The sequence below is a fragment of the Oncorhynchus masou genome, chromosome 32 (assembly GCF_036934945.1).
Source record: "Oncorhynchus masou masou isolate Uvic2021 chromosome 32, UVic_Omas_1.1, whole genome shotgun sequence".
NCBI classification, from domain to species: Eukaryota; Metazoa; Chordata; class Actinopteri; order Salmoniformes; family Salmonidae; genus Oncorhynchus; species Oncorhynchus masou.
The window spans coordinates 10,772,462-10,791,721 of NC_088243.1; the positions used below are offsets into that span (position 1 = coordinate 10,772,462).

The 19,260-nt window shown below is 44.1% G+C and overlaps 3 protein-coding genes across 5 annotated transcripts; 1 reads left to right on the top strand and 2 right to left on the bottom strand.

Moving 5' to 3' along the window:
- Positions 1-14: 14 nt before the first annotated feature.
- On the bottom strand, positions 15-4,818 carry tp53i3 (tumor protein p53 inducible protein 3). 2 transcript variants are annotated; one of them, XM_064953230.1, is made up of 7 exons: positions 4,403-4,818; positions 3,934-3,978; positions 3,286-3,426; positions 2,776-3,043; positions 1,572-1,784; positions 1,009-1,205; positions 15-760 (listed from the first exon to the last, which is right to left on the bottom strand). In XM_064953230.1, exons 2-7 carry the CDS (start codon positions 3,964-3,966, stop codon positions 566-568), a joined length of 1,047 nt encoding a protein of 348 aa, XP_064809302.1. In that variant the 5' UTR covers positions 3,967-3,978; positions 4,403-4,818; the 3' UTR covers positions 15-565. The 2 variants fall into 2 exon arrangements, with proteins under 2 accessions (XP_064809302.1, XP_064809303.1); XM_064953231.1 differs by lacking the exon at positions 4,403-4,818 and adding an exon at positions 4,204-4,285.
- Positions 4,819-4,822: 4 nt separating this feature from the next.
- On the top strand, positions 4,823-9,783 carry LOC135525550 (filaggrin). 2 transcript variants are annotated; one of them, XR_010453179.1, is made up of 3 exons: positions 4,823-4,915; positions 5,076-5,216; positions 9,074-9,783. XR_010453179.1 is itself a non-coding variant. In XM_064953229.1 (2 exons), exon 2 carries the CDS (start codon positions 5,080-5,082, stop codon positions 6,292-6,294), a length of 1,215 nt encoding a protein of 404 aa, XP_064809301.1. In that variant the 5' UTR covers positions 4,823-4,915; positions 5,076-5,079; the 3' UTR covers positions 6,295-6,586. The 2 variants fall into 2 exon arrangements, 1 of the variants encoding a protein (XP_064809301.1); XM_064953229.1 differs by lacking the exon at positions 9,074-9,783 and having other exon boundaries at positions 5,076-6,586.
- Positions 6,584-18,482, bottom strand: cenpo (centromere protein O). The gene is made up of 6 exons (XM_064953232.1): positions 18,238-18,482; positions 17,929-18,089; positions 17,511-17,673; positions 17,113-17,384; positions 16,677-16,839; positions 6,584-7,386 (listed from the first exon to the last, which is right to left on the bottom strand). Exons 1-6 carry the CDS (start codon positions 18,254-18,256, stop codon positions 7,277-7,279), a joined length of 888 nt encoding a protein of 295 aa, XP_064809304.1. The 5' UTR covers positions 18,257-18,482; the 3' UTR covers positions 6,584-7,276.
- Positions 18,483-19,260: the final 778 nt, after the last annotated feature.

Sequence of the window (19,260 nt, forward strand, 5' to 3'; positions counted from 1 at the left end):
AAACAATATTGATTGTTCTTGTTGAGAGAAAAAAATAAGTTTATTCTTGTTTATAATGAAATCACAGACAGGCCAAACAAAGTAAAAAATAATATGCATAATTTGACTGAACAATAAACAGAATACAAATGATACAAATACTGTTAAGGTGAGGAGAATGAGGAGACACTGTCACCATAGTTACTGTAGTAGGAAACACGAAAGCTTTACATCTAGCTTTCAACACAGTATTTATCAACTCGGTCACCTTATAACATTCAGGACATATGCATTCAACTACCTCGTACCTCTGCACATTGACTCGGTACAGGTACTCTTTGTATATAGCCTCATTATTTATTATATTAGTTGCTTTTTCCCCTTTTTCTTACATTCTCGCTCCGCATTGTTGGTTAAAGGCTTGTAAGTAATCATTTCATTTTAAAGTCTACACCTGTTATATATGGCGCATGTGACAAATAACATTTTATTTTGTTATAGAGGTGAATGGTCATAAACCAAGTTGCTCAACCAAATGTTGAGTTTGGAGCTAGATGGAAAGTTGACACCGTCACTCGAGGTCCTATCATTGTGGGTTCATGACATTGATTACAATCTTTCCCGTGTTTCTATTGGCTTCCATGTGTCTGTGAGCATCAGCTACCTGGTCCAGACTGAACATGCTGTCGATTACAGGCCTCAGGCGGCAGGGGGAGCTAGTCGGGTCTGAGAAGTGAGGTAGGGCCCTTTCTGAGAAGGCTCTCACCAGATCTGCTTTATACTGACAGGAGAAAACACAGGACCACACACTTCACATTTAGAAAGTAGTAACAAAAACAGTGTTCTAGGCTGGGGTAAGGCTAAAGTGTTTAATTGCATGGCATTTGAGTAAGAGGTTCGGAGCTGCCTTTCACTGGCATATTTTTTACTTTTTAATTTACATTATAATAGTAGTTTCTACTGTGGAAATAATTTCCTCTCGTAGGACAAGCAACTGATCAATCAATCAATCAATCGTCCATACATCACCTGCAGACTGCGTGACCTGAGGAGACTACAGAGGAGCTGTCCTCGTTTGGACAGCAGCTTGCCTAGTATGTCTCCTGTCACGGTCTTTCCGCCCATGCAGCCATACAGCACCCATCGTCCATCTGTGGCCAGACAGGCCACGTTCCTCTCCCAGTTGGACCCACCAATGCAGTCCAGGATGACGTTTGCTCCTCTGCCTGCACAAAGCTTGTCTGTTTAGTCTAGTTTGATCCCATGGTTTCTCTGGATACATCTCTCTCTGTACATCTAAGACTTGTATCCACACACAGTGATTTGTATGCATATGATACAATTATCATATTAACTCACTCAATGTTGTAAGCAGTTCACAACACCCGAGATTAATTATGTGAAATGGCATTTATGTTCTCAATGATTATGTTGATTATGTTCTCAATGATTATATCGATTATGTTCTCAATGATTATGTTGATTATGTTGATTATGTTCTCAATGATTATGTTGATTATGTTCTCAATGATTATGTTGATTATGTTCTCAATGATTATGCTGCTTATGTTCTTACCTGATTATTAACTCACCTGCTGTAAAATCACTAACTTTCTCTGCAAAGTCCTCATGTTTGTAGTTGAAACCAGCAGCGGCTCCCAGTGTCTCTGCCATCTGTAGTTTCTCAGAGCTTCCTGCAGTAACTATGGGAATAGCCCCAGCCAATCGGACCAGCTGGACAGCGGCAGTCCCCACCCCACTGGCCCCAGCATGCACCAACACTATCTCTCCTTCCTTCACCTGAGCTACGAAAGAAGAGATTGGACATACATCTACAAGTCTGGGTTTCCTGATCGGCGCTTTGATTAAATGCCTGAATGCAAATATGAAATAGCCTTTCTTGGCTATGCAGGTCTACTTTGGAAAAGAGGTCTTCTGACATCAACAGGACTTTCTGGTTAAATAAAGGTTAAAGTAAAATAAAAATTGCCAGAGGTGTGGACTTGAGTCATATGACTTGGTCTCGAGTCACAAATATGATGACTTCCAACTCGACTTTAACTTTAACACCAATGACTCGTGACTTAACTTGGACTTGAGCCTTATGACTCGACCTGACTTGATACCCTCCCCAAGCCCAAATATTAAAAATGATGCTATTTTAAAAAGTGTGCAGCGCATCAACTCTTCATTTAACGGATTACAGTTTGAATCAGACAGCAGCCAATCAATCTGTGCCAGCTGAGAAACAGTTGTGCGAGGCAGAGCAGAGGAACGTCAGCGGGTGAGTTCAGATGGAGCCCTTGGAAAGATGATACACAAAATTGTTATTTTCAGATATAAAGACGACGATGTATCAACAAAAAACGGATTTCAACTTGCAAAAACATGCAGGAAGAAAATTACAGATGGAGGCGCAACAGTTTCCAACTTTGTTCGACATTTGAGGCTGCACAAAGAACGGTAAGTCGTGGCTAATATGTGTATCATGTAGGCTAACGTAACGTTAAATCAATGAGCCTCCACACAGTCAGTCAGTGCGGGAATGTGATCATTGCACCCAAGATTGAGCTACAACTGGCTAGGCATATTATGACTTGTTTAGGACTCGAAACTCAAAGTTTAGGACTTGAGACTTGACTTGATAGTTGACGGTCCAGAATTGAGATTTGACTCGGACTTGCCTGTCTTGACTTGGGACTTGACTTGAGACTTGATTGCTAAGACTTGAGACTTACTTGTGACTTGTAAAACAATGACTTTGTCCCACCTCTGAAAATTGCTATAGACGCCTACCTACGAAGTGCAGGAGCTGAAATGCAGTGAGCCAGGCCTCAGGTATGGCAGCAGCCTGGTATACAGTGAGATGAGTGGGGATAGACATGAGAAGCTCCTCTGGAACAGCCACATACTCGGCATACCCTCCTCCAGAGAGTAGGGTCATGACCCGGTCCCCTAGCCCCCAGCACTGCCTAACCCCTGGGCCAACGCTGGCCACCGTACCAGCTGCCTCCAGACCCAGGACCTCACTCTCACCAGGTGGAGCGGGGTACAGTCCTTTCCTCTGTCAAAAACAGAAACAACAACTTTAGTATCTTAGCATAACAAGAGTTAACATCATATTTGCAATCCACTTCAGTGTTCAGTTTGCAATTAAGCCTTCTGAACATTCTCCTCTGTGACTATCCAATAGCTTGCTATAAGTGACGCTATAGGCTTAGAGTGATCCTGTGACTGTCCAATAGGAGACTTTGTTGTTGATCATAGAGCCACAGATGAATATTCATATGATCTATAGGGGTATACCTGCAATGTGTCAGCCCTGTTCAGAGCCGTTGCATGGACTCTGATGAGGACTTCTCCATGTTCAGGTTGAGGTCTGGGGACATTCCTCAACAGCATACTCTCTGGGTCTCCTGGTGTGTCAATACACACTGCCGTCATCATCTGATAACCATTCATAAATAATGAATAAATAATTGTATTTGGCAGACGCTTTCAGGACACTCAAAGCCACATTACATTGAGAGTACATACAATTAAGTTCAGGTTCAAATGAATTTTATTCCACAGAGGAATAAAAATCAACCATTCAATAGCGATCCAATTATGGGGCGGCAAGTAGCCTAGTGGTTAGAGCGTTGGACGAGTAAACCAAAATGTCGAAAGATTGAATCCCTGAGCTGACAAGGTAAAAATCTGCCATTCTGCCCCTGAACAAAACAGTTAACCCACCGTTCATAGGCCGTCATTGAAAATAAGAATTTGTTCTTAACTGACTTGCCAAGTTAAATAAAGGTTACATTTTTTCTTAAATACATGACGACAAAGCCTTGCTCTACGTGTGTTGTATGACAAGCCAATTTCAGCATACTTCTGCATCTGACCATATCTGTTCCTTTGGGGAAATATTGCATAAAAACGTAATAAAGACTTTATTAATAAGGTACTTGCATCGTTTTCTGATGGTCTCTGATGCTGTGACATGTCTTCAAGAACCTTGAATGAAAAAATAAGTTCGGAACTGATTTACAAACAAAACATCTGTAGCCCGGTGATACAATAAATGCGTTGAAGACAGGCCTACTTGCGCAAAGTTTACACAGTGTTGATTGAGTTAGTGCAACAATATAGCCATTGACAACGTAGTAAAATCGCCAATGTAGCATTTATGACAGATATTTTGTTGCGAGTATTGGCTACATTGTTTACACGTCCTATCACCTCGCTAATGTGGGCAGAAAGTTGTCAGAACTACCGAACATCTCTCGAGCTCATTCTGCCACACAACCAGAGGGTGCAATGAATTTACTGGATTACAAAAATATGTTATGTAAGCTAAGAAAAATGAACATTGCACAACAAGAGGTGCTGCAAATAAAGCATTATAATAATCTTGAAAGCTTGTTTTTAGGCTACTTACCAAAAGAGCTCAACAATTCCCAGAGAATGTGCTTGTCGTGGGTTTATGAGTTGCCTGATTGTAATTCCTCCTACACGCTGCCCCCCACTTCATATTGGTAGTGAGGGAACAAGAGCAAGCCAAAGAATTACCTTTCAAAACTGTTTGAAATTAAACATGAACCAAATATTATAGGCTACACTCTGAAATACGCCAATTTAATGAAATGGTGACAGCCAGCAGACGAATAACCATGTAAGGACTGGGTTATTACACAACACTGTGATAATCCTCAAACCATAATTAGAGAAGAACAGTAACACACTCATTCAATTCCCTACCACCCCTGGGAGAAATACAATAACCCTACAACAATGCTTGCTTTGATGTCATAGCAGCCAACACTCCCCTGTGGAGCCTATCCAGAGTAGCCTACTGATCTGCTCACATCCACACCTCAAAAAGTTAACAGAGCAACATCGTGGGAAAACTGTAGACACACGCTTGTGATACAGGTCGTCGTTCATTGACCAGGTAAGACAATTTGATGAAACCTTGATTTGTAAGTGAAACTTCACAGATATATTGAATAAGAATATATTTATTTGTGGTAATGTTTGGGTGAGTATTGTTAATGTGATGAAAACAGGAACAAATAGAGAAGTCAAAAACAAATATTCATTTTATTCCCAAGCACCATGATAAGGCATGATCTGGATATGACCGAGGTGGTCAACCACAAGAGACCGAAGTCTGTTCTGGATGTGAGGTTTCTGAATCACCAGGAGGACATTATTCTTCAACACAAACTGACCCTGTTGGACATGAGGCACAGGTACACCCTCAGAGTTCTGTGTCAGGATAGAATCTCACTGATGACGGAACACAGGAAACTGCTACTTCTCAAAGTCTGTGAACCTTGTGCCACTATCAACAAAACCATGAAAGAGATATCCGAAACTAAAAAGGCAAGGATGGATCGTGCCGTCTCTGCCTCTGACAACAGACGGTTGAAATCCAGTAAATCCCTTTCCATCGACAGAGGGAAACTAGTCTCATGTTGGCAGACATCAAACAGTAATGTCATTGTAGAGAAACCTAGAATGGTTGGGGTTGAGGCAAGAGGAACATCAATGCTGAGCTTGAGGAGATCTCAGTCAGCACAGCCCAAAACTGTACACACTGCCAATCACAGAGAGACAGAGACAGGACACTCTGCCAAGCACAGAGAGACAGAGACAGGACACTCTGCCAAGCACAGAGAAACAGGACATTCTGCCAAGCACAGAGTGACAGGACACTCTGCCAAGCACAGAGTGACAGGACACTCTGCCAAGCACAGAGCGACACAAGCAAGGGAAGGGCACTCTGCCAAGCACAGAGAAACAGAGACAGGACACTCTGCCAAACACAGAGAGACACAAGCAAGGGAAGGGCACTCTGCCAAGCACAGAGAAACAGAGACAGGACACTCTGCCAAACACAGAGCGACACAAGCAAGGGAAGGGCACTCTGCCAAGCACAGAGAAACAGAGACAGGACACTCTGCCAAACACAGAGAGACACAAGCAAGGGAAGGGCACTCTGCCAAGCACAGAGAAACAGAGACAGGACACTCTGCCAAGCACAGAGAGACAGAGGTGGGACACTCTGCCGAACACAGAGAATTAGAGGCAGGACACTCTGCCAAGCACAGAGAAACAGAGGTAGGGGCAGGGGTGTTTTCTATCATGCAGCTGAGGCAAATATCCACTATCGACTGTATCTCAGAAAAGGAGCTGGCCAGCCAACAGCAACATGCTAGAGGAGAGAAGGAGAGACTCAAACAATGTCAGCAGGATATGCTAAGCCAGAAAATAATCAACTTTCTGAAAAAACTTGACAACACTTGTAATGAGCAGATAGAAACATGACAGAGGTATTGCTTTCACCGGTTATACCACTTTTTTTTGGAGAAACCTGATCTTCATATCGTGTTTCATGTAGACTATTTTGTTTCCTAGTAACCTTTGTGAAGTAATTATCCACTTTTGAAAGACTGTAAATGCAGACCATCAGGTTTCCTCTGTGAGGTAAATCTCTGGTAGCTTAGTGGAATAGTGCCACTGCTTTTAGTTAACTGATGCAGTCAAATAAATCAAGACAACACCAATTTAGCTTCGCAAAACATACTGTATTGTTGTAATTATACTGCAAACGGGGTTGTCAAACTTCAGTAAAATGGGTATTTTACTTTTTTATTAACAAAAATATATACACATGTGCAAACAATGTTGAATAAGCAAAAGGGAATAACAAGTACATGAAAAGATATACACTGCGTGGACAAAACATTAAGAACACCTGCTCTTTCCACGACATAGACTGACCAGGTGAATAAAAGTGAAAGCTATGATCCCTTATTGATGTCACTTGTTAAATCCACTTCAATCAGTGTAGATGAAGGGGAGGAGACAGGTTAAAGAATGAATTTTAAGCCTCTAGACAACTGAGACATGGATTGTGTATGTGTGCCATTCAGAGGGTGAATGTACAAGACAAAAGATTTAAGTGTCTTTGAACGGGGTATGGTAGTAGGTGCCAGACGCACCAGTCTACCACCCAAAGTAGATCCAGCCAAATTGACACAACTGTGGAAAGCACTGGAGTCAACATGGGCCAACATCCCTGTGGAGCGCTTTCGACTCCATGCCCCGACAAATTGTGGATGCTCTGAGGGCAAAAGGGGGCGTGCAACTCAATATTACTTCAAAATGTTTTGTATACTCATAACAGACAACTAATAGATCGTGACGGCCAATGAAATGAGTATAAAAAGACATGTTAAATAAATGAAATACATTGACATAAACAACTGTTCAGTCTTGAGCGTATTTACAGCATACTGTGATCAGACTAAGCGATGCTGCCAGTCTTCTTCATGGCCACCAAAGCTGTGTGTAATGGAGTCTCCAGGAGTAGGTCTTGGTTCTTCTTCCATTGTGGAGAACTCACCAGCGCAGTGTCTAAACACAGACAAAAACACACATTAAGGAAGAAACTGACTTGTGCATGGATACAAATAACACCCTCAATATAAATATACACACACACACACACACACACACACACACACACACACACACACACACACACACACACACACACACACACACACACACACACACACACACACACACACACACACGAGGTCGACCGATTATGATTTTTCAACACCGATACCGATTAATCGGCCGATTAAAAAGAAATGTATTTGTAATAATGACAATTACAACAGTACTGAATGAACACTTATTTTAACTTAATATAATACATCAATGAAATCAATTTAGCCCCAAGTAGATAATGACATTTTCAATTTTGTTCAATTTGGTTTAAATATTGCAAAAACAAAGTGTTGGAGAAGAACATAAAAGTACAATATGTGCTATGCAAGAAAGCTAACATTTCAGTTCCTTGCTCAGAACATGAGAACATATGAAAGCTGGTGGTTCCTTTTAACACGAGTCTTCAATATTCCCAGGTAAGAAGTTTTAGGTTGTAGTTATTATAGGACTATATCCCTCTATACCATTTGTATTTCATTAACCTTGGACTATTGGATGTTCTTATAGGCACTTTAGTATTGCCAGTGTGACAGTATAGCTTCCGCCCCTCTCCTCACCCCTACCTGGGCTCGAACCAGGAACACATCGACAACAGCCACACTCTAAGCAGCGTTACCCATCCAAGTCTCAGAGCGAGTGACGTTTGAAACGCTATTAGCGCGCACCCCACTAACTAGCTAGCCATTTCACATCGGTTACACCAGCCATTAGGCTGATAGGCTTGAAGTCATAAACAGCGCTGTGCTTGCGAAGAGCTGCTGGCAAAACGCACAAAAGTGCTGTTTGAATGAATGCTTACGAGCCTGCTGCTGCCTACCATCGCTCAGTCAGACTACTCTATCAAATCATAGACTTAATTATAACATAATAACACACAGAAATGAGCCTATCATTTCGAGAAAATAAAAAAACGTTTATTATTTCAGTGAAATACGGAACCGTTCGGTATTTTATCTAACGGGTGGCATCCCTAAGTCTAAATATTCTTGTTACATTGTACAACCTTCAATGTTATGTCATAATTATGTCAAATTCTGGCAAATTAGTTCGCAATGAGTCAGACTGCCCAAACTGTTGCATATACCCTGACAATGCAATGAACGCAAGAGAAGTGACACAATTTCACCTGGTTAATATTGCCTGCCAACCTGGATTTCTTTTAGCTAAATATGCAAGTTTAAAAATATAAACTTCTGTGTATTGATTTTAAAAAGGCATTGGTATTTATGGTTAGATACAGTCGTGGAACGATTGTGCTTTTTTCGCAAATGTGCTTTTGTTAAATCATCCCCCAGTGTGGCATCGATTATATGCAACGCAGGACACACTAGATAAACTAGTAATATCATCAATCTGTCATGTCTTGTTATGTCTGTTCCTGTCCTTTCTCTTCATTCTCTCTCTCTGCTGGTCTTTTTAGGTTACCTTCTCTGTCTCTCATTCCTCAGCTGTTCTACATCTGCCCTAACTAGCTCTTTCACTCTTCCCCACCTGTTCTCTCTTCCCCCTCTGATTAGGTCTCTGTTTCTTTCTCTGTTCCTGCTACTTTCAGTGTCTGATTCTTATTTGTGTTTTTTGATGCCAGAAGCAAGCTGTCGTCTCGTTTGCTTCCACCTTGTCCTGTCCTGTCGGAGTCTGCCTGGCTGGAGCATCCTGCACTATACTAACGTTCTTTTGTTCCGCTGACATCGTTGGAAGAGGATTTATGCCATTCCTGTATTTTCATTAAAGAACTCTGTTTTCTGTTAAAACCGCTTTTGGGTCTTCACTCAAGTTCATAACAGAAGAATCAGACCAAGAATGGACCCAGCGGCTCCGGACCCTTTTCACTCCGCCGTCGAGATCCAGGGAGCGATGCTAGGCAGACACGAGGAGGAATTGTCTGCTGCTCAACATGCCGTTGAGACCCTGGCCGTCCAAGTCTCCGACCTCACAAGACGGGTTCACCAACTCCACCTCGATCCACCGCCCACTTCCAGGGTTTCCGAGTCGCCGGAGCCCAGGATCAACAACCCGCCGTGTTACTCTGGGGAGCCCACTGAGTGCCGCTCATTCCTCACTCAGTGTGATGTGGTGTTCTCTCTCCAGCTCAACACTTACTCCAGGAGCGCAGCCCGCATCGCCTACGTCATTTCTCTCCTTACCGGACGGGCGCGTGAGTGGGGCACGGCAGTCTGGGAGGCGAGGGCTGAGTGTATTAACCAGTATCAGGACTTTAAGGAGGAGATGATACGGGTTTTTGACCGTTCTGTTTTTGGCGAGGAGGCTTCCAGGGCCCTGTCTTCCCTATGTCAGGGGAATAGATCCATAACGGATTATTCTATTGAGTTTCGCACTCTCGCTGCCTCTAGTGACTGGAACGAGCCGGCTTTGCTCGCTCGTTTTCTGGAGGGTCTCCACGTCGAGGTTAAGGATGAGATCCTCTCCCGGGAGGTTCCTTCCAGTCTGGACTCCTTAATAGCTCTCGCTATTCGCATAGAGCGACGGTTTGATCTTCGTCGCCGAGCTCGTGGAAAGGAGCTCACGTTCTCCGTTGCTCCCCTCTCCACATCACTGCCACCTGCCGCATCACTGCCACCCTCCTCCGCCGGCTCGGATGCTGAGCCTATGCAGCTGGGGGTATTCGCATCTCGGCCAAGGAGAGGGATCGGAGAATCACCAATCGCCTCTGTCTCTACTGCGGCTCCGCTGGTCATTTTGTCACCTCATGTCCAGTAAAAGGCCAGAGCTCATCAGTAAGAGGAGGGCTACTGGTGAGCGCAACTACTCAGGCCTCTCCTTCTGGATCACGCACTACCTTTCCGGTCCATCTCCGCTGGCCCGGTTCATCTGCTTCCTGCAGTGCCTTGATAGCCCTCCGCCCCAGAGTCTGTTTTATGGACGAGACCTGGGCTCGGGAACATGACATTCCTCTCAGACAGTTAGGGGAGCCCAGGGCCTTGTTCGCTTTAGATGGTAGTTCTCTCCCCAAGATTCAGCGTGAGACGCTGCCTTTAACCCTCACTGTCTCTGGTAATCATAGCGAAACCATTTCTTTTTTAATTTTTCGTTCACCTTTTACACCTGTTGTTTTGGGTCATCCCTGGCTAGTACGCCATAACCCTTCTATTAATTGGTCTAGTAATACTATCCTATCCTGGAATGTTTCTTGTCATGTAACCTGTTTAATGTCTGCTATCCCTCCTGTTTCCTCTGTCTCTTCTTCACAGGAGGAGCCTGGCGATTTGACAGGGGTGCCGGAGGAGTATCACGATCTGCGCACGGTGTTCAGTCGTTCCAAGGCCACTTCTCTCCCTCCACACCGGTCGTATGACTGTAGTATTGATCTCCTTCCGGGAACTACTCCCCCGGGGTAGATTATACTCTCTGTCGGCTCCCGAACGTAAGGCTCTCGAGGATTATTTGTCGGTTTCGCTCGACGCCGGTACCATAGTCTCCTCCTCCTCCCCCGCCGGCGCGGGGTTCTTTTTGTTCAGAAGAAGGACGGGTCCCTGCGCCCATGCGTGGATTATCGAGGGCTGAATGACATAACAGTTAAGAATCGTTATCCGCTTCCTCTTATGTCTTCAGCCTTCGAGATCCTGCAGGGAGCCAGGTTTTTCACCAAATTGGACCTTCGTAACGCCTACCATCTCGTGCGCATCAGGGAGGGGGACGAGTGGAAGACGGCGTTTAACACTCCGTTAGGGCACTTTGAATACCGGGTTCTTCCTTTCGGCCTCGTTAACGCTCCAGCTGTCTTTCAGGCACTAGTTAACGACGTCCTGAGAGACATGCTGAACATTTTTGTTTTCGTTTACATGGATGATATCCTGATTTTTTCACCGTCTCTCTCGATTCATGTTCAGCACGTGCGACGCGTCCTCCAGCGCCTTTTGGAGAACTGTCTTTATGTGAAGGCTGAGAAGTGCACTTTTCATGCCGCCTCTGTCCCTTTTCTCGGTTCCGTTATTTCCGCTGAGGGCATTAAGATGGATCCCGCTAAGGTCCAGGCTGTCATTGATTGGCCCGTTCCTAAGTCACGCGTCGAGCTGCAGCGCTTTCTGGGCTTCGCTAATTTCTACCGTCGTTTCATCCGTAATTTCGGTCAGGTGGCAGCTCCTCTCACAGCCCTTACTTCTGTTAAGACGTGCTTTAAGTGGTCCGTTTCCGCCCAGGGAGCTTTTGATCTTCTTAAGAATCGTTTTACATCCGCACCTATTCTTGTTACACCTGACATCTCTAGACAGTTTGTTGTTGAGGTTGACGCGTCAGAGGTGGGCGTGGGAGCCATTCTTTCTCAGCGCTCTCTCTCTGACGGCAAGGTCCATCCTTGCGCGTTTTTCTCTCATCGCTTATCGCCGTCAGAACGTAACTATGATGTTGGTAATCGCGAACTGCTCGCCATCCGCTTAGCCCTAGGCGAATGGCGACAGTGGTTGGAGGGGGCGACCGTTCCTTTTGTCGTTTGGACTGACCATAGGAACCTTGAGTACATCCGCTCAGCCAAACGACTTAATGCGCGTCAGGCTCGTTGGGCTCTGTTTTTCGCTCGTTTCGAGTTTGTTATTTCTTATCGTCCGGGCTCAAAAAACACCAAACCTGATGCTTTATCTCGTCTCTTCAGTTCTTCTGAGGTCTCCACCGACCCCGATGGGATTCTCCCTGAGGGGCGTGTTGTCGGGTTGACTGTCTGGGGAATTGAGAGGCAGGTAAAGCAAGTACTCGCTCACACTCCGTCGCCGCGAGCTTGTCCTAGGAACCTTCTGTTCGTTCCCGTTCCTACTCGTCCGGCCGTTCTTCAGTGGGCCCACTCTGCCAAGTTAGCCGGCCACCCTGGCGTTCGGGGTACGCTCGCTTCCATTCGCCAGCGTTTCTGGTGGCCCACTCGGGAACGTGACGCGCGTCGATTTGTCGCCGCTTGTTCGGTCTGCGCGCAGACTAAATCTGGGAACTCTCCTCCTGCCGGCCGTCTCAGACCGCTTCCCATTCCCTCTCGACCGTGGTCTCACATCGCTTTAGATTTTGTCACCGGACTGCCTTCATCAGCGGGGAGGACAGTTATTCTTACGGTTGTCGATAGATTCTCTAAGGCGGCTCATTTCATTCCTCTCGATAAGCTCCCTTCTGCTAAGGAGACGGCTCAGATCATTATCGAGAATGTTTTCCGAATTCATGGCCTTCCGTCTGACGTCGTTTCCGACAGAGGTCCGCAGTTCACGTCTCAATTTTGGAGGGAGTTTTGCCGTTTGATTGGGGCTTCCGTCAGTCTCTCGTCCGGCTTTCATCCCCAGTCTAACGGTCAAGCCGAACGGGCCAATCAGACTGTTGGTCGCATTTTACGCAGTCTTTCTTTTCGTAACCCTGCGTCTTGGTCAGAACAGCTCCCCTGGGCAGAGTACGCCCACAACTCGCTTCCCTCGTCTGCTACCGGTCTATCCCCTTTTCAGTGTAGCCTCGGGTACCAGCCTCCGCTGTTCTCATCTCAGCTCGCCGAGTCCTGCGTCCCCTCCGCTCAGGCTTTTGTCCAGCGTTGCGAGCGCACCTGGAAGGGGTCAGGTCGGCACTTGCCGTAATAGGGCGCAGACTGTGAGGGCCGCTAATAAGCGTAGGACCAAGAGTCCTAGATATTGTTGCGGTCAGAGAGTATGGCTCTCCACTCAGAACCTTCCCCTTAAGACAGCTTCTCGCAAGTTGGCCCCGCGGTTCATTGGTCCGTTCCGTATTTCCCAGGTCATTAATCCTGTCGCAGTGCGACTTCTTCTCCCGCTATCTTCGTCGCGTTCACCCGGTCTTCCATGTCTCCTGTGTTAAGCCCGTTCTTCGCGCCCCCGCTCGTCCCTCCCCCCATCCTTGTCGAGGGCGCACCCATCTACAGGGTTCGTAAGATTTTGGACATGCGCCCTCGGGGCCGTGGTCATCAGTACCTAGTTGATTGGGAGGGGTACGGTCCTGAGGAGAGGAGTTGGGTTCCCTCTCGGGACGTGCTGGACCGTTCGCTGATCGATGATTTCCTCCGTTGCCGCCAGGTTTCCTCCTCGAGTGCGCCAGGAGGCGCTCGGTGAGGGGGGGGTACTGTCATGTCTTGTTATGTCTGTTCCTGTCCTTTCTCTTCATTCTCTCTCTCTGCTGGTCTTTTTAGGTTACCTTCTCTGTCTCTCATTCCTCAGCTGTTCTACATCTGCCCTAACTAGCTCTTTCACTCTTCCCCACCTGTTCTCTCTTCCCCCTCTGATTAGGTCTCTATTTCTTTCTCTGTTCCTGCTACTTTCAGTGTCTGATTCTTATTTGTGTTTTTTGATGCCAGAAGCAAGCTGTCGTCTCGTTTGCTTCCACCTTGTCCTGTCCTGTCGGAGTCTGCCTGGCTGGAGCATCCTGCACTATACTAACGTTCTTTTGTTCCGCTGACATCGTTGGAAGAGGATTTATGCCATTCCTGTATTTTCATTAAAGAACTCTGTTTTCTGTTAAAACCGCTTTTGGGTCTTCACTCAAGTTCATAACACAATCATGTGTAGTTAACTAGTGATTATGATTGATTGATAAGTTTTTTACAAGATAAGTTTAATGCTAGCTAGCAACTTACATTGGCTTCTATTGCATTCGCGTAACAGGCAGGCTCCTTGTGGAGTGCAATGTAATCAGGTGGTTAGAGTGTTGGACTAGTTAACCGTAAGGATGCAAGATTGAATCCCAGAGCTGACAAGGTAAAAATCTGTCTTTCTGCCCCTGAACAAGGCAGTTAACCCACCGTTCCTAGGCCGTCATTGAAAATAAGAATGTGTTCTTAACTGACTTGCCTGGTTAAATAAAGATTAAATAAAGGTGTAAAAAAATAAATAAATCTGCTTACAAAAATAGATTGTTATGAAAACTTGAAATCGGCCCCAATTAAAATCGGCCATTCCGATTAAAATCGGCCGACCTCTAGTATAAATAGAAGAAGTCCCTGCTCCAAATGGGGACAAAGATCATAGTTTTTGGGGTGCGTTGCATTGCTTCAGGAGGTACTGGTGCACTTCACAAAATAGATGGCTTCATGAGGGCAGAAAATTATGTGCTTATATTGGAGCAATCTCAAGACATTTGTCAGTCAGGAAGCTGGAGCTTGGTAGCAAATGGGTCTTCAAAATGGACAATGACCCCAAGCATATTTACAAACTTGTGGCAAAATGGTTTAAGGACAACAAAGTCAAGGTATTGGAGTGGCCATCACAAAGCTCTGACCTGAATCCTGTAGAAAATGTGTGGGCAGAACTGAAAAAGCTTGTGCGAGCAAGGAGGCCTACAAACCTGACTCAGTTATACCAGCTCTGTCAAGAGGATTAGGCCAAAATTCACCCAACTTATTGTGGGAAGCTTGTGGAAGGCTACATTTTACCCAAGTTAAACAATTTAAAGGCAATGCTACCAAATACTAATTGAGTGTATGTAAAATCCTGACCCACTGGGAATGTGATGAAAGAAATAAAAGCTGAAATAAATCAATCTACTATTATTCAAACATTTCACATTCTTAAAATAAAGTGGTGATCCTAACTGACCCAAGACAGGGAATTTTTACTAGGATTAAATGTCAGGAATTGTGAAAACCTGAGTTTAAATGTGTTTGGCTAAGGTGTATGTAAACTTCCGACTTCAACTGTATATCTCACTCTTCCACACACACACACACACACACACACACACACACACACACACACACACACACACACCTTGACTTCTTCCACATTTTGGTGTTACAACCTGCGTTTAAAATGGATTAAATGGAGATGTTTTGTTACTAGGCCACACCCAATACCCCATAATATCAAAGTGAAATTATGTTTTTCAAAATGTTTACAAACTACTTTAAAAAGAAAAAGCTGAAATGTCAATAAGTATTCAACCCCTTTGTTATGGCACACTTAAATTAGTTCAGGAGGAAAAAAATGTGCTAAGGTCCCTCAGTCGAGCAGTGAATGTCAAAACACAGATTTAACCACAAAGACCAGGGAGGTTTTCCAATGCCTCGCAAAGAAGGGTACCGATTAGTAGATGAGTAAAAAAATAATAATCCTAAACTGAAATTGAATATCCCTTTGAGCATGGTGAAGGTATTAATTACACTTTAAATGGTGTATCAATACACCCAGTCACTACAAAGATACAGGCGTCCTTCCTAACTCAGTTGCCGGAGAGGAAGGAAACTGATTAGGGATTTCACCATGAGGTCAACGATGACTTTAAAACAGTTAGAGTTTAATGACTGTGATAGGAGAAAACTGTGGATGGATTAATATTGTAGTTACTCCACAATACTAACCTAATTGAAAGAAAGGAAAAGAAGGATCCCGTACAGAATACAAATATTTCAAAACATGCATCCTTTTCGCAACAAGGCACTAAACTAATACTGCAAAAAAATTGGCAAAGCAATGAACCCTTTGTCCTGAATATAAAGTGTTATGTTTGGGGAAAATCCAATAGAACGCAGATTATAACTCAATATTTTCAAGCATAGTGGTGGCTGGATCATGCTATGGGTATGCTTGTAATCGTGAAGGACTGGTGAGTTTTTCAGGATAAAAAATAAACATAATGGAGCTAAGTACAGGCTAAATCCTAGAGGAAAACCTTGTTCAGTCTGCTTTCCAACAGACACTGGGAAATGGCCAAATCTACACGGGAGTTGCTTGTCACGAAGATACTGAATGTTCCCGAGTGGCCGAGTTACAGTTTAAACTTAAATCTACTTGAAAATCTATGGCAAGACCTGAAAAGGTTGTCTAACAATGATCAACAACCAACATGACAGAGCTTGAAGAATAATGGAGAACATTGTCATAATGGCGTGTGTATATGGGTGAGATTTTTAAAAACCCATTTCATTTTGAATTCAGGCTAGAACAGAACAAAATGTAGAATAAGTCAAGGGGTATGAATACTTTCGGAAGACGCTGTAAATATATTTTTTACATCCTTTAAAACAGCCACAGATTAGAAAACATAAGTATTGCTCGGTACGCTCCGGTACGCTCAAAGGTTAATATTATCGACACTCCGGTCACTTCAAGGTTAAAGATGCACTATGCAGAAATCGCTCCGCCATTTCCTGGTTGCAAAAATTCTAAATACATATTGCAGCTTTAATATTATCAACGCTCCGGTACACTCATTTACACTGAAAGGTTCATATTATGTATCCAGTTGGTGTTAATGAGTTGTACCTTCAGACTCTATGTTGACCCGGGTGGGCAGGCGCTGCGTGTGGTCAGCATACTGCAGGGTACACAGTATAGCCTCGGCCTTCTCTCCTGGTATAGTGAACATCAGCACCAGTATAGTACAGAGAGCATTACTTTCCGCCACCTGAACAGAGCTATGGATCTCCTGGAAGCAGACAGAGAACAGGGCAGAAGACCGGTCTAGACATTTTGTCTATAGTAGGAGCCTTCAGAGCAAACATAACATAGTCATCTAACATACTGTGTACAGCTATCACAACAAAGGTTTCTGGTACTATGTTCTTACACCTCTCTTTACTTTGAGCAGACAATAACAGTGTATTTTTAGATCTGCATAAGATGCATAATATATGAAAATGGATTAATATTCCATTTCAGATATCAATGTGGATGACTGGCAACACTATTATGCTGGTACCTTGGTGAGGTGTAGCTGCTGCTTGCGGCCAGCGTAGGCATTGAGATACTGGCTGAGGGTGTCCAGGAAATCCCTGATGTCTGTCTGCATGTTGCCCTGCGCAACAAGCCTCTCCAAGGGGATGAACGGGGGGATGTTATGCCGGCAGATCCTCAGGTTAGACCCCAGATCTATCTCCAGGTTATATGTCTCAAGGTAGACGCCTTCGTACGCAGTGGCCACCGAGACACACACCCCTTTACCTTTACGAGTCTGGAGGACGTCATACCCACCTGAGAAAGACAACGAAGGGGAAAGAGGCGTGGATGGATGGTTGGTGATATTGTCGAAAAGAGTTGCTATACCACACACACAGAGAGACAGAGACCGTTGATCATATTTGAGTTATAAGTATCTACCTATAAGATGATGAGCATGAAGCAGGTCCTTCAGTTGTGTGTGTCTGGCCATCATCAGCAGAAGTTGTGAGTTATCTGAGCCATCTTCCAGGTTATCAACATCCTCATTCCTCTCATATGGAAAACCTGTTCGGTCCAGTAGAGTTCTCATCTTCTGGAGAGACTAGAAAGGAATACATCATGTTGAACTACTGTAAGCTCTGAGCAGCAGCCTACGACCACACATTGACTTCTCAGATTCACCTGCAACCTGTGTTAACTGTTTGATACTATTTAAAACCAAGGTTATGTACATTTGTCAACATTCTATAACAACACCTCCACCTATTAGTAAGCATCCATTAATTTCGATAATAAATTATAGCTACTGCCAGGTAATGTGACATACGTGATATCAGAAATGATCTAGCTAGTTTACCGTGTTTGCCTTTATTTCAGCTTTTAACTGGTCTCTTTTACTGAGGAGTGCCTGTAGGTTTGCATTCAGCTCTTCCTGGCGACCTCTCTGCCGAAGTTCCTGCTGCTTTAATTCCAAGTTGTTCGCCTCCATTTCCAACATGTTCAAGTGCCCCAAAACACCTGGGGATATATTTTTTTTTCAGTTGGATAATACATTATAACCAACCAGCATTGTAAATTACACACATTTAAGACCAATCTACTCAAACATGACATTTGTACAAACTCTTGGTAATGCAAAAACAGTTATAACGTTATTTGATGTTACCTTTTCTCGCTTCTTCCATTGTGTCCTCCGTGTGAGCTAGCTAACTTTAGCTAGCTAGTGTAGTTTTGAAAGTTGTCAGCAAAGATTGAACAATGTTTGATACGCGTATGTGAATGCCAAAATAAAACGAATGACGCTTGCATGGAGTTATTAAGTACATTAGAGATATCTAGTAACTCTTAATAACATATGCACATTAGGTCACTTCAATTTGGCGGCTAGATTTCCAACCCGGAAGAAAATCAAAACAAACGGTCTGTCTGTCTTCTTTTTTTCTTTTTCTTAATTTTTTCCCTTCTTTTTTGGCCGGGGTAGGCTGTCATTGTAAATAAGAATTTGTTCTTAACTGACTTGCCTAGTTAAATAAAGGTTATATTTAAATAATAATAATAAGAATCCTTCTTCTTCGGGATTGGGGGATCCATCCAACCTTTAAACTGAACACCGCCACCTACTGTACTGGAGTGTGAGTCCAGTCACAGCCTATGTACAGTACACTAATAAGTACAATAACATATCATATTTTCAATGATGGCCTAGGAACAGTGGGTTAACTACCTGTTCAGGGGCAGAACGACAGATTTGTACCTTGTCAGCTCAGGGGTTTGAACTTGCATCCTTCCGGTTACTAGTCCAACACTCTAACCACTAGGCTACCCTGCCACCTGTTATCAACTGTACCGCAGAAATGGAATGTAGTAAATCACAGAAAATAGATATTGTGGTGGCAGCTGCAGAGAAGTAATTGGGTATACGAGATCGGATGTCAGAAGAGGTACAGGGTGTGTTGAGGGGTGGTTCCCCCTCCTCCCAGGCCGCTGGCATGGTGCAGGAACAGATTGGGTCAATGTAGTGAAAGTGGTAGTGAGTTTTTTCATGAATGTATGTGGCAGCAGTGTATGAGATTTTGCTGCAGAAGATTTATGAGATGTTTTGAGATTCGGTATTATTTTTTAAATGGTGGCATATAGATGTAGTGTTGGTTTGTGATGCAATTTTCTTATTTTTCCCCCTTAAAAAAAA

Coding starts and splice junctions, on each gene's coding strand:
- tp53i3 (XM_064953230.1), bottom strand. CDS start 3,966: ATGTCACAGCATCAGAGACCATCAGAAAACGAT. Junction 3,044..3,285: donor ACAGGGCTGACACATTGCAG/GTATACCCCTAT, acceptor TGTTTTTGACAG/AGGAAAGGACTGTACCCCGC. Junction 1,785..2,775: donor TCAGCTCCTGCACTTCGTAG/GTAGGCGTCTAT, acceptor CTTCTTTCGTAG/CTCAGGTGAAGGAAGGAGAG.
- LOC135525550 (XM_064953229.1), top strand. CDS start 5,080: ATGATAAGGCATGATCTGGATATGACCGAGGTGGTCAACCACAAGAGA.
- cenpo (XM_064953232.1), bottom strand. Junction 17,674..17,928: donor CTGAAATAAAGGCAAACACG/GTAAACTAGCTA, acceptor ATTCCTTTCTAG/TCTCTCCAGAAGATGAGAAC. Junction 17,385..17,510: donor TCATGCTCATCATCTTATAG/GTAGATACTTAT, acceptor TGTCTTTCTCAG/GTGGGTATGACGTCCTCCAG.